Raw genomic sequence first — 11,013 nt, 5'->3', positions numbered from 1 at the left:
CATCCTCGGACGAGGAGAGGAGAGAAGGATCATCAGACCAAAATGCAGCATTAGGGAAATAAGCCATCTTTTATTTAACACGACGATGGCAACACGAAAAAACAAAACACTTCCAAAATAACAAAACAAGAAAACGACGTAGACGAAACCTGAACATAAACTTACATAACTAAACGTAACACTTACTGGACAGGAAACAGACACATCGAAACGAAACGAACAACCGAACAGTCCCGTATGGTGCAAGACATAACACAGATACGGAAGACAATCACCCACAAACAAACAGTGAGAACACCCTACCTAAATATGACTCTTAATTAGAGGAGAACGCAAAACACCTGCCTCTAATTAAGAGCCATACCAGGCAACCAAAACCAACATAGAAACAGATAACATAGACTGCCCACCCCAAAACACACGCCCTGACCATAAACACATACAAAAACAACATAAAACAGGTCAGGACCGTTACAGATGACTTCGTCAACCATTTTGAAAGTAAGGTCGACGACATCCGATCCTCGTTTGCTAAGTCAAACAACACCGCTGGTTCTGCTCACACTGCCCTACCCTGTGCTTTGACCTCTTTCTCCCCTCTCTCTCCAGATGAAATCTCGCGTCTTGTGACGGCCGGCCGCCCAACAACCTGCCCGCTTGACCCTATCCCCTCCTCTCTTTCTCCAGACCATTTCCGGAGACCTTCTCCCTTACCTCACCTCGCTCATCAACTCATCCTTGACCGCTGGCTACGTCCCTTCCGCCTTCAAAGAGCGAGAGTTGCACCCCTTCTGAAAAAACCTACACTCGATCCCTCCGATGTCAACAACTACAGACCAGTATCCCTTCTTTCTTTTCTCTCCAAAACTCTGAACGTGCCGTCCTTGGCCAGCTCTCCTGCTATCTCTCTCAGAATGACCTTCTTGATCCAAATCAGTCAGGTTTCAAGACTAGTCATTCAACTGAGACTGCTCTTCTCTGTGTCACGGAGGCGCTCCGCACTGCTAAAGCTAATTCTCTCTCTCTGCTCTCATCCTTCTAGACCTATCGGCTGCCTTTGATACTGTGAACCATCAGATCCTCCTCTCACCCTCTCCGAGTTGGGCCATCTCCGGCGCGGCCACGCTTGGATTGCGTCCTACCTGACAGGTCGCTCCTACCAGGTGGCGTGCGAGAATCTGTCTCCGCACCACGTGCTCTCACCACTGGTGTCCCCAATCTCGCTTTCCCTTTAAAGTGGTTGTTCCACTGGATATCATAAGGTGAATGCACCAACTTGTAAGTCGCTCTGGATAAGAGCGTCTGCTAAATGACTTAAATGTAAATGTAAATGTACGACAGCGTGTTCCAGTTCCTGCCAATATCCAGCAACTTCGCACAGCCATTGAAGAGGAGTGGGACAACATACAGAACATGTGTCGCACTGATTGAGGCAAATGGTGGTCACACCAGATACTGACTGGTTTTCTGATCCACGCCCCTACCTTTTTTTAAGGTATATGTGACCAACAGATGCATATCTGTATTCCCAGTCATGTGAAATCCATAGATTTATTTAAATTGACTCATTTCCTTATATGAACTGTAACTCAGTAAAATCTTTGAAATTGTTGCATGTTGCGTTTATATTTTTGTTCAGTGTAAATGTACAGGTCTTATCTCAGACATTAACCATATGCTTATCTCCAGATTCTCTCTAGTTGTCTGTCTCTCCTTTCCTTAAGTTCACTCCACCTTGTTTACAGTCTGTCTGTCTTGCTACCAGTGCCTCTACAAGCAGAGAAAAACACCTCTCTTTGGAATTCAAGATGGTTGGATTTCTTCTTGCTCCCTCTATAGCCATTTACAGGTTAAAAGATCATGGTGAGGGAACCGGAAGGATAAACTATAAAACCCTTTTGAGGGTACAATATTGTAAGTTTTGAAACTTAATAGTAATGTCAAACATGTAGAAAACGTTTAGTGGTTTTTCTAAGTGGTGTTCAGAATCACTCGATTACACCCCATCTGATTTAGAATTGCATTTGATTTTTAGATTTTTTCCCTTCCAATTCAAATTATTAATAGTGAGTAGATTTCATTTGACAAGACATGATACACATACTTTTGTGCCCTATCATAAACATATTCAAATATAGCCATCCTTAGCATTGTATTGGAGTATTTCCCTTATTAACCACAAGAACTCCCTCAGTAACAAACCACTAGCTTTAAATGTGGTTAAAAATAACATGGCATTACAGGAAACAATAGGTATAATGTTTTTTTTCTAGATACATACTCTACATGTTGAACATGTTTTAAGACTGCAACATTAACCATAACAATAGAGGATATATTAGCATTGTTCCATATTTGTTTATAGTATCTCAGGCAAAAAGACATCCCTATTCTGTGGTACAGGTTAGTACAAAAATATAGCAGGAAATGAATATAACATATTCTTAAAAAGAAGCAGAGAGACATTTGAAAATGGGTAACAAATGCTATTAAAACTTTTTTATATATATATGCAGTGGCTATAATTTGTACTCTTATCACAATTGTAGGCATAGCAATTCATGAATCACATCGAATAACATCACCTTACAGTTCGTTACAACTGATTGACTGGTGTGTGACTTAATATGGGGAGTAGTATAATAAAAATATCTAATTTGAATCAGAACTCATCTTCATTAGATTCAAGATAGACTGTGGCAACTCTTTTCTTATGAGTGACCTTCAGTGGGGGATCCTGTCCTTGCCCGTTATTCACATCCATCTGGAAGGTGAATGGCTTCTCAGTGACATCAGTTGAGGACTCGCCTCCCTGTCCCTCACTGCTAGTCACCCAGCACATCTCCTTTGTGTCCAAGGTGTATCCTCCCTCTGCTCCAAGGTTGGAGGAGCGTAGAGCCGCCATGATCTGCTCCTCAGATACATCATCCCCCTGCTCCCCCAGCTGCCCAGAGTCCTCTAGAGTTGTTGAGCTCTTGAGCTCTGCCACAATAGTCATGGTTCCGTTGTCAGAGGACTGGTGTACTTTTTTTATGTCCACAGATATGATCTGAGGACTATCACTGCCGCCTCTTGTGAGGAGAGCCAACTCTTCTTTCAGGCTCACTGACACTGTTCCTTGGAGCTGCTCTAGGGCTCCCCTCAGCTGCTCTTTGGGGTGTAAAGTTTCCTCTCTCAGGTATCCAAGCATTGACTCCTGCACTGTGGGGGAGACACGAATGGTCTCCTCTTCAATGATGCACTCTGAGTAACTCTTTTGGGCCAAGGAGTGGTCATCTTTCATGTACTGGCTGTCCGATGCAGGTCTGTAACTATCGCTTTCCTCTACAAAAATTCTGTTCTTTGAGACTTCCCCCTCCTGGTAGTACCTTTCATCTGAAAAGTCGTCCACCATTCGTCCACCACTGGAGGGTCGTTCACCATGTCCATATGATGCTATACCACCACCCTCCTCAGGCTCTGACAGATTTCCATCAGGTGTGGAGACTAAATACTCTTGAGACTCTTGGTTGTGGCTGTAGTATGGAGATTCACTATCTCTGAAGTCTTCCTGGACCTTCACAGATCCACCATTACTACCATAGTTTGCTGCTGTCATGGAGGTTTTCATTACTTCAGCACCACTCTCATGGTATTTGGTGCCGTGAGGGTCATTCTCTAGTTCTTCAATCTGAAAGAACATTGAAGAGGGCTGGGAGAACTTGGGTGTGTACTTCTCCTCAAACTCGTACTCCTCGTCACTGTAACCCTCCACTGGTTCCTCGATGATCTCCACATTGACAGTCTTGTTTCCCATGTCCTCTCCTCCATGCAGCCCAAGGCTGAGCAGATTCTGAATCATGTGTCCTGTTGAAGTGCCCTTGATATCCTCCAGTGACACGTGTTTCACTCCCTTGCTGAGAAGTTCCTCCAGTGCAGAGTCCTCTGACATATCCAGCTCCTCCTGCACCTTGGACTCCAGGATAATCTGTGTCTTTGTTGACCCGTCCTCCTTCTCCGTTTTCTCCACATGGTAAGTGATCTTGGAGTCTGGAGATGAGCTGCAGACCTTTCGATCCAAACCAGCAGGTTTCATGACCTTCTCAATGAGTTCCTCCATAGACACAGAGTCTAGGACCATCGTATCACTTGTCGTGGTTGCTGTAATGCTGCCATCTTTGGCATGCATCTTGATATTCTGAAGACCAAATGCATCTCCTCTCACCTCTCTTTCAACTTGCCTCTCTGCTTTCTTTTTGCTGTCCTCCTCTGTGTTTCTGCTAAGACTCATCATTGGTGGTGACACTATTCTTACTGATTTGGGGTCAGCAGTGGTTGAGGCAATGGGACTGGACGTGTTTGCTGTGCCTCGAGAATGGTCAAGAGAATCCTTAGCTGAGTGTTGTGACACCTCTTTGATTCTCACACTCCTCTCCTCCACTACTTTCTTCTGAGCATCTATATTTTTCTTGTCCGTACTCTGGGCCACAGGTTTAACGGTAGTGGAGGAAGAGCTTGAGGATGCAGACTGGGATTTAGTGAATAAGACCATGTCCCTTCTGGCGGTAGGACTCTGATTCCTGTTGTAGCTGCTGCCTTTGACTGAGATAGGAATGACCCTGGAAGGACTGGTGCGACCATATTGAAATGGAACAGGTGATCTTCTCAAGCTTGAGGTTGGCTCCATGTATTTCACATCCAGATGTTTCCTTACATCCTGTCTAGTTGATGTGAAAACTCTTGGTTTGTACTGTTGTGGAGGCATCATCTTAATATCTGAGGTGGAGAGTGAAGCACCAAATGAATGTTGTTATAAATTGGGAAATGTCTATCACTGCATATACACTGAGTGTATAAAACATTATGGACACCTTGCTAATATGATGTTGCACCCCCCCCTTTTGCCCTCAGAACTGTGACATCAATAAGGGATCATAGCTTTTCCCCGGATTCAGCTGGTCAGTCTATGTCATGGAAAGAGAAGGTGTCCATAATATTGTGTACACTCAGTGTATATACAGGTAACTGACAAAATCATGGAAATATGAGGAATACAAAGTATATTGAAAGCAAATGCTTCCACACAGATGTGGTTCCTCAGTTAATTAAGCAATTAACATCCTATCATGCTTAGGGTCATGTTTAAAAACTGCAGGGCAGGCCATTATTTTGGCTACCATAGCTATGCCCCTATAGGATGGCAATTCCCCCCATCCACAGGGCACAAGTGGTCACTGAATGGTTTGATGAGCATGAAAACTATATAAACCATATGCCATGGCCGTCTCAGTCACCAGATATCAACCCAATTGAACACTGTTCTGGGTCGTGTTGACCAAAGTCCTATTAAGACACTTTATGTTGATGTTTCCTTTACTTAGGAAAGTACCCGTATATACAGTAAGTTTGTAGAATTGAGTAAAACAAATAAATGCTACCAAAAGGATGTAAGCCATAGAAAAAATGTCTAAAGTAAATTTACTCTCAAATGTATATAGTAACACAAACGTCCCGGCCTAAAGTATGACTTATTTGAAAGTTATGTACAATACCTATGACTCTTCCTCTTGACTGCAGATGTTGCTGATGCTCTCCTTCAATAAGTGCCCTATAGAGAAACAAAAACAAAATGGCATTAAAACCAAGGGTACATACATGGCAATGGAATTATTTGATTTGTATTCTTAAGGCAATATTGCTTCTTCAAAATTAAGCAACGGTTTGTTTTCACACAAATACAATCACCTCACAGGAGGATGCTGATCTTTCTGCCCTGCCATCTCAAACCTTAAATAAAACACAGAGGTAGGCTACCAAACGATGAACACAACCCATGGATCTGGCCATATACAGAAAAGAACAGAGGTCAACAAGAACACTTTACCACAACAGAACAAAAGACATCTAACAACAAACATACTGTACCAGTAAAGTTGAACAGCTCACCTACCTCGGCAAAGTAATGGCTCCACAAAATAAGAGTTGGAAAACAAAAGCTACCTTATGAGACTTTGCTATAACCCCTGTGAAAGTCCCCGGTGTGTCTCCCGAAAGGCTGACCTAAAAATAACAGCTACAATGTGCTGCTGTCTGCTCTCTACTATGGATTCTAATGTGTACACAGGCACGCACACTAAGAGACAGACCAGCTTTCCCGCTAACTCTTCAAGGAAGACATTTTTTCCAAATATTTTAAACAAAATGCAGATGTACCAGCCTAAGTAGGCTTACAAGAGAGCTCCATAAAGAGCCTAGGGAGACCAGGGAATATTATGTAAATAATATCCTTTATATAGGCCACAGACCAGATGACACAAAGAGAGACCCCGGAAGAGACCAAAAAGAGACTAGTGTTTGTATTAGATTTCTGAATTAAGCAATAATACATGAGAAGCCATGTGTTTTACCATTACATTTTTATCATGGCTGTGATGTAGTCATAGCCACGAGGCGAAGCATGGTAAAGACATGGATAGCAAACATGGTAAAGGGCTAAGGCACTGCATCTCAGTGCTTGAGGCGTCACTACAGACACCCTGGTTCGATTCCAGGCTGTATCACATCTGGCCGTGATTGGGAGTCCCATAGTGAGGAGCACAATTGGCCCAGCGTCGTCCGAGTTTGGCCGGTATAGGCAGTCATTGTAAATAAGAAGTTGTTCTTAACTGACTTAACTAGTTAAATAAAGGTTAAATTTAAAATAAATAAAATAAAGCAGGATAACAAGTGTGAAGCAAGTGAGTATTGACATGGCTATTTAATCTTAAATGCCATTGCTTGATATAACCATGTGCATGGATTGCACTAGTGTTGTGGGACTAAACTTGCCTCTGTTATGATAATATTGAAGTGTTCTTGAAGTGATCCAATGTGAATTGTAGTGACATGGTATTAGTCTGCCATTGTCATATCAGGGCTCAACAAGACAAATCACTTTAATACTTTTTTTTAAACAGAGATATAAATAGTAAATATTTCCTGTTCACCTAAGACCAAACTGTTTAGGTCTTGGCTGTTTACAAATGAGCAAAATATCCCTACAGATATCACACTGTGGATAACATTAGGAGTTAATATTAGAGAAGGCTCTCTGGAGGAATGCTAAATGCCCCTGCCAAATGGGAGGGCAGCAGAGCAGTTGCTTTGCAGCTACAGTGAAGGGTGAAATCACTATAAATACATTTCAAGTCCAACAACACTGCAGCATTGAAGGGTCAGTGTTGGGCCTAACATGACAGAATCAAATCAAATCAAATTTCTGGTTCGACAGGCAAAACCGATGTATTACTATACTGTAAAGGCTGCTTTGTAATTCTATGGTACTTTTAAGCTGCAATAATAAACTGACTGTATTTACAAAAGCACTACACCACAATTCTCTCAGCATTTCCTCAGAATCAGCATTTTCAGCCACCTCCACTGATTTCCAAAGATACTATAGTAAAAAGGAGCACTACACAAGCTCTAACCCATGAGGCAGAATAATGTAACATGACATTTTTAACTGTGCTTGGATCATGTGGAAAGTAAGGTTGTCAGTACTATGTCTTGGTAACTACAGTTGGTTGCATAACAGCAATCTCTGCTAAAAGTCTCTATAGTGGCCTCTATAGAACTCAGAAAGGACTAGCAGTACAGAAGAAGACCTACCTGTAGTAAGCCACCTCCATGCCCAGATCCATCTTGACCTGCAGTAGCTGCTGGTGGTCTCTGACCTTTTCTGCCATGGTGTTGGCCAACATTATCCGCTCCCGCTCCAACTGATCAATAATCACCTGCAAAGAGACAATGGGATGTAATTGTGAGCATGTGCATTGTCTTCTATCCTGTCATACATTTTTCTCAAATACTGTTATGAGACTATAATTATAGGGTCGGTCTATATGGATTACAAATCAATATATTTATTACATTGCTCATTACATATTGCAATATCAGATGTAGGGAATTCAGATGAGAGGTGGTACCCTGAATACGAATATAAACCCATCTTTCAGGCCACAATTTACTGTCCAGATGTGTCCCTCTAATGTACCCATATGATCATTCATTGTGTCCGTTTCAATAAGGTATTTTGGTTCACCATCTAACCCTCTTCGTTTCTCCCTCAGTAGGTAACCGATCCAATGGTATTGAGTGTGTACAGGTGAATGTGGCACTGCTGTTTGTGTTGTGCACCTGTTCTAAAGGCCCTTGAGACACCTTTCCTAGTCACCTCTCATTTAAAGGATAAGCAGGATGGACTGGCTGAATCATGGGTGATCCCTCAAACGCATCAGACTAAACAGCTAGGTAAACAACTGTCCCTTTAAGTCTAGTCTGATGTTCACATATGGCAGGGCTCCCCAACTGGCAGCCCGCAGGCGAAATTTGGCCCGTGGGTGGTTTTATTTGGTTTTCTGAGCTAAAAATAAGTGGGTTAGGGTTAAGTGATTTTAATTTTGGGATTCTTTTCTCAAGTATTTACATGCATAATAAAGAGACGTCATCTTATACAAATATAAGCAAGGTTTAAAATTATTATGTTTTAGTCAAATATTATATCTGTTTGGGCTTCTTGCGGTCAATTTGCAGTCTACAAATTATTCGTAATTATGTTCCGGCCCCCTGACCACTCAACAAAAAAAACGGTCCCCGGCTGAATCTAGTTGATGATCCCTGACATATGCATCCCACTGAATGAGTGGCAGGTTCAATTTCAAACGCATTTCCAGGAATTTGAAGATTATTTTGAACAATTAGACATCACTTAACAGTTTATGACAACATTATGCATGATGTACCTTGAAATTATTTTGGAAATGTGCATGGGAGTAAAATGCTTGATCTGCTTGGTAGGGCTCCATCGTTAGTAGGACACTGAGGATTAGTCTCTGTGACAGCTAATTGGTTTAAGTGGCTGGTACAGTTAACAGCTGTAATATGTTTGGCCATTCAATCCTTTTAGTCTGGCCTGAAACACTGAACTGGTGCAGAATGCATTTTTCTCTGTAGTTATGAGGGAAGTTATGGACCTTCCACCACCCTGGGGTTGCCATTTTAATGGCACAGGCCTATAAATCAAAGCTGCTGAGATTATTTTCAAGATTTATTGGCTTCAAAACCATCGACCAAGTGTTGATATCATCTATAAGAGGCTGATCCCAGTGGATGGATGGTAGGCAGTGGGTGTGATACAACCAAATGTCACTCCTCACTGTGGTCCCAACAAGCCTGTCAGGGAACAGGTGCTGGTTGATAGTTTATATGGAGTAGTCGTGCTCATTTAGAATCGCAAAGTAGTACAAGGCCCCTCCAAGTAGGAAAGTGATACTTCACAAGGAGGTGTGGCTCATGTATCAATTTCTCAGTTCCTGCAGTAACCTTTGCTCCATTTTTAATTCCTGTGCGCCAATGTGATTGAAGTACATGCACAAATATATGCACATGTTGTGTCGTTTAAACATAACTTTGAAGCATACTGTGAACATTATCATTGAAGAAATATCTGATCAATAAATTCAGTCCTATAATGAAATTTCATAGCAGTATAATTTATTATAAGGAGGTAAAAGATCCATCTCACTCATCATAATAATTATGCATCATAGTATAAAATATGATCATGAGAAATAACAAAAAAAACGAACTAAAAAAACGATGTTTGAAACTGCAGCAATTGAATTTACTATGGAGTAACAATACTGCTCTTTCTCCTAAAATAGTGGGTGTGGCACCTAGAGGAGGAGGCAGTCATCTCTAATGGAAAGTGCGCAGCACCAATCATGTTGTAGAAATGCATGCATTTCATGATCCATGAACAGAACCAAAAATAACACCATTTTGTTTGTCATTGTTATGACTTTTGTATATATACTGTCAGAAGACAGACACTGAATGGTGTCTAAACATGGGATGCAAACCCTATTAGCTGACCTGATACTGGGTGATGTCCCCGTGGAAGTTCTCCTGCATGTATATGAGCTGTTCCTCCAGGTGTATTTGAATCTGACCTTGCTTTTCAGCCTCTTTACGTAATTTGTCAAACTCTGAGGCATACTGCATCTTTTCCCTTTGGAGATCATCCAGCCTCGTCTGGTCCGCTTTGATCGATTCCTCCATATCTTCGACCTTCCTTCGATACATCTCTAAGGAGTCCGTCCATCCTTCGGACTGGCTGAGGGCATAATGTTGCATCTCTTCCATCGAGACCGCTGGAGGACCATGGTACGTTTGGGTAACAATAGGTCGTGAATGCATCTGGCTCCGGAGCTTGGTCATTTCTTGTCTGTGTGCATCCTCAATGAATTTGTACTCGTTCTCAAGCTGGAACAGACGTTCTTCAAGTTCCCCATTGGTCTGTTGAGCTTTATGAAGCTGCTTCTCACAACCTTTCATCTCTCCACCTATGTCTTTGCATACCACCTGCTCCTCACAACACATCAACTGTAACATCTGAAACTCTTGCCAAAGCTTCTCTCGTTCAGTCTCGGCTCGGGACTTTTCAAAAGATAGTTGCCCTGCCATTCTCCTCAGGTCCCGCATTTCGGCCATACATTGGTTGTCCCGTTCCACTGTCTTCTCTTGTCTTTTCTTGTTTATTTCAGTTATGAGGATTGCATTGTCATGCTCCAACTGCATTGTTCTTGACAGGTACTGGCCCAGTCTGTTGTTGAGCTCCTGTAATTGATGTTTTTCGGATTCAACGCTTCTCCTGAATTGTAACATCTTGTCATTTACAAATGTTACTCCTTCGCTTCTTTATATTTCAGTACGGAGAAAATGTTCTTCTGGTCTTATTTGCGAGTGCGTCTGGGAGCAGAGCTCTGATGCAACTCAGCATGAGGGCTTGACTTGTTAAGTGCAGAAGGTGGGCGGAGGCTTAATCATGGCTTCCAGCGTCCCGTTATCCTGGCAGATGTTAGTGGGTTGAAATTCTTCTTTGCTTTTCCTATGGTGGGTTATAGCTCTACCAAGTGGAGAGAAATTTACAATGCAACCGTACACCCGTTCCAACAGAGACAGTTGACTACACCCTACAAATAAAATAAAATC

General features: G+C 42.2%; 1 protein-coding gene across 2 annotated transcripts; it reads right to left on the bottom strand.

The window, feature by feature from the left end:
* Positions 1 to 1,532: 1,532 nt before the first annotated feature.
* Positions 1,533 to 10,828, bottom strand: LOC111952934 (synemin). Of its 2 annotated transcripts, XM_023971961.2 has the most exons (5): positions 9,895 to 10,828; positions 7,630 to 7,754; positions 5,725 to 5,766; positions 5,532 to 5,587; positions 1,533 to 4,755 (listed from the first exon to the last, which is right to left on the bottom strand). In XM_023971961.2, the coding sequence occupies exons 1-5, from the start codon at positions 10,684 to 10,686 to the stop codon at positions 2,663 to 2,665; spliced, it is 3,108 nt and encodes a 1,035-aa protein (XP_023827729.1). In that variant the 5' UTR covers positions 10,687 to 10,828; the 3' UTR covers positions 1,533 to 2,662. The 2 variants fall into 2 exon arrangements, with proteins under 2 accessions (XP_023827729.1, XP_023827730.1); XM_023971962.2 differs by lacking the exon at positions 5,725 to 5,766.
* Positions 10,829 to 11,013: the final 185 nt, after the last annotated feature.

Source organism: Salvelinus sp. IW2-2015, linkage group LG26 (assembly GCF_002910315.2).
Source record: "Salvelinus sp. IW2-2015 linkage group LG26, ASM291031v2, whole genome shotgun sequence".
Taxonomy (NCBI): domain Eukaryota; kingdom Metazoa; phylum Chordata; class Actinopteri; order Salmoniformes; family Salmonidae; genus Salvelinus; species Salvelinus sp. IW2-2015.
Note: the sequence above shows the minus strand (reverse complement) of the source record. Positions and strands in the feature narration are given on the sequence as shown.

Bases quoted from the DNA above. Each gene is read 5' to 3' on its own strand.
- LOC111952934 (XM_023971961.2), bottom strand. From the start codon at position 10,686: ATGTTACAATTCAGGAGAAGCGTTGAATCCGAAAAACATCAATTACAG. The intron at 7,755-9,894 runs GTCAGCTAATAG...GTCTCTTTGCAG, and splicing joins GGGACATCACCCAGTATCAG to GTGATTATTGATCAGTTGGA. The intron at 4,756-5,531 runs GTATTGTACATA...TCTCCACCTCAG, and splicing joins GTCAAGAGGAAGAGTCATAG to ATATTAAGATGATGCCTCCA.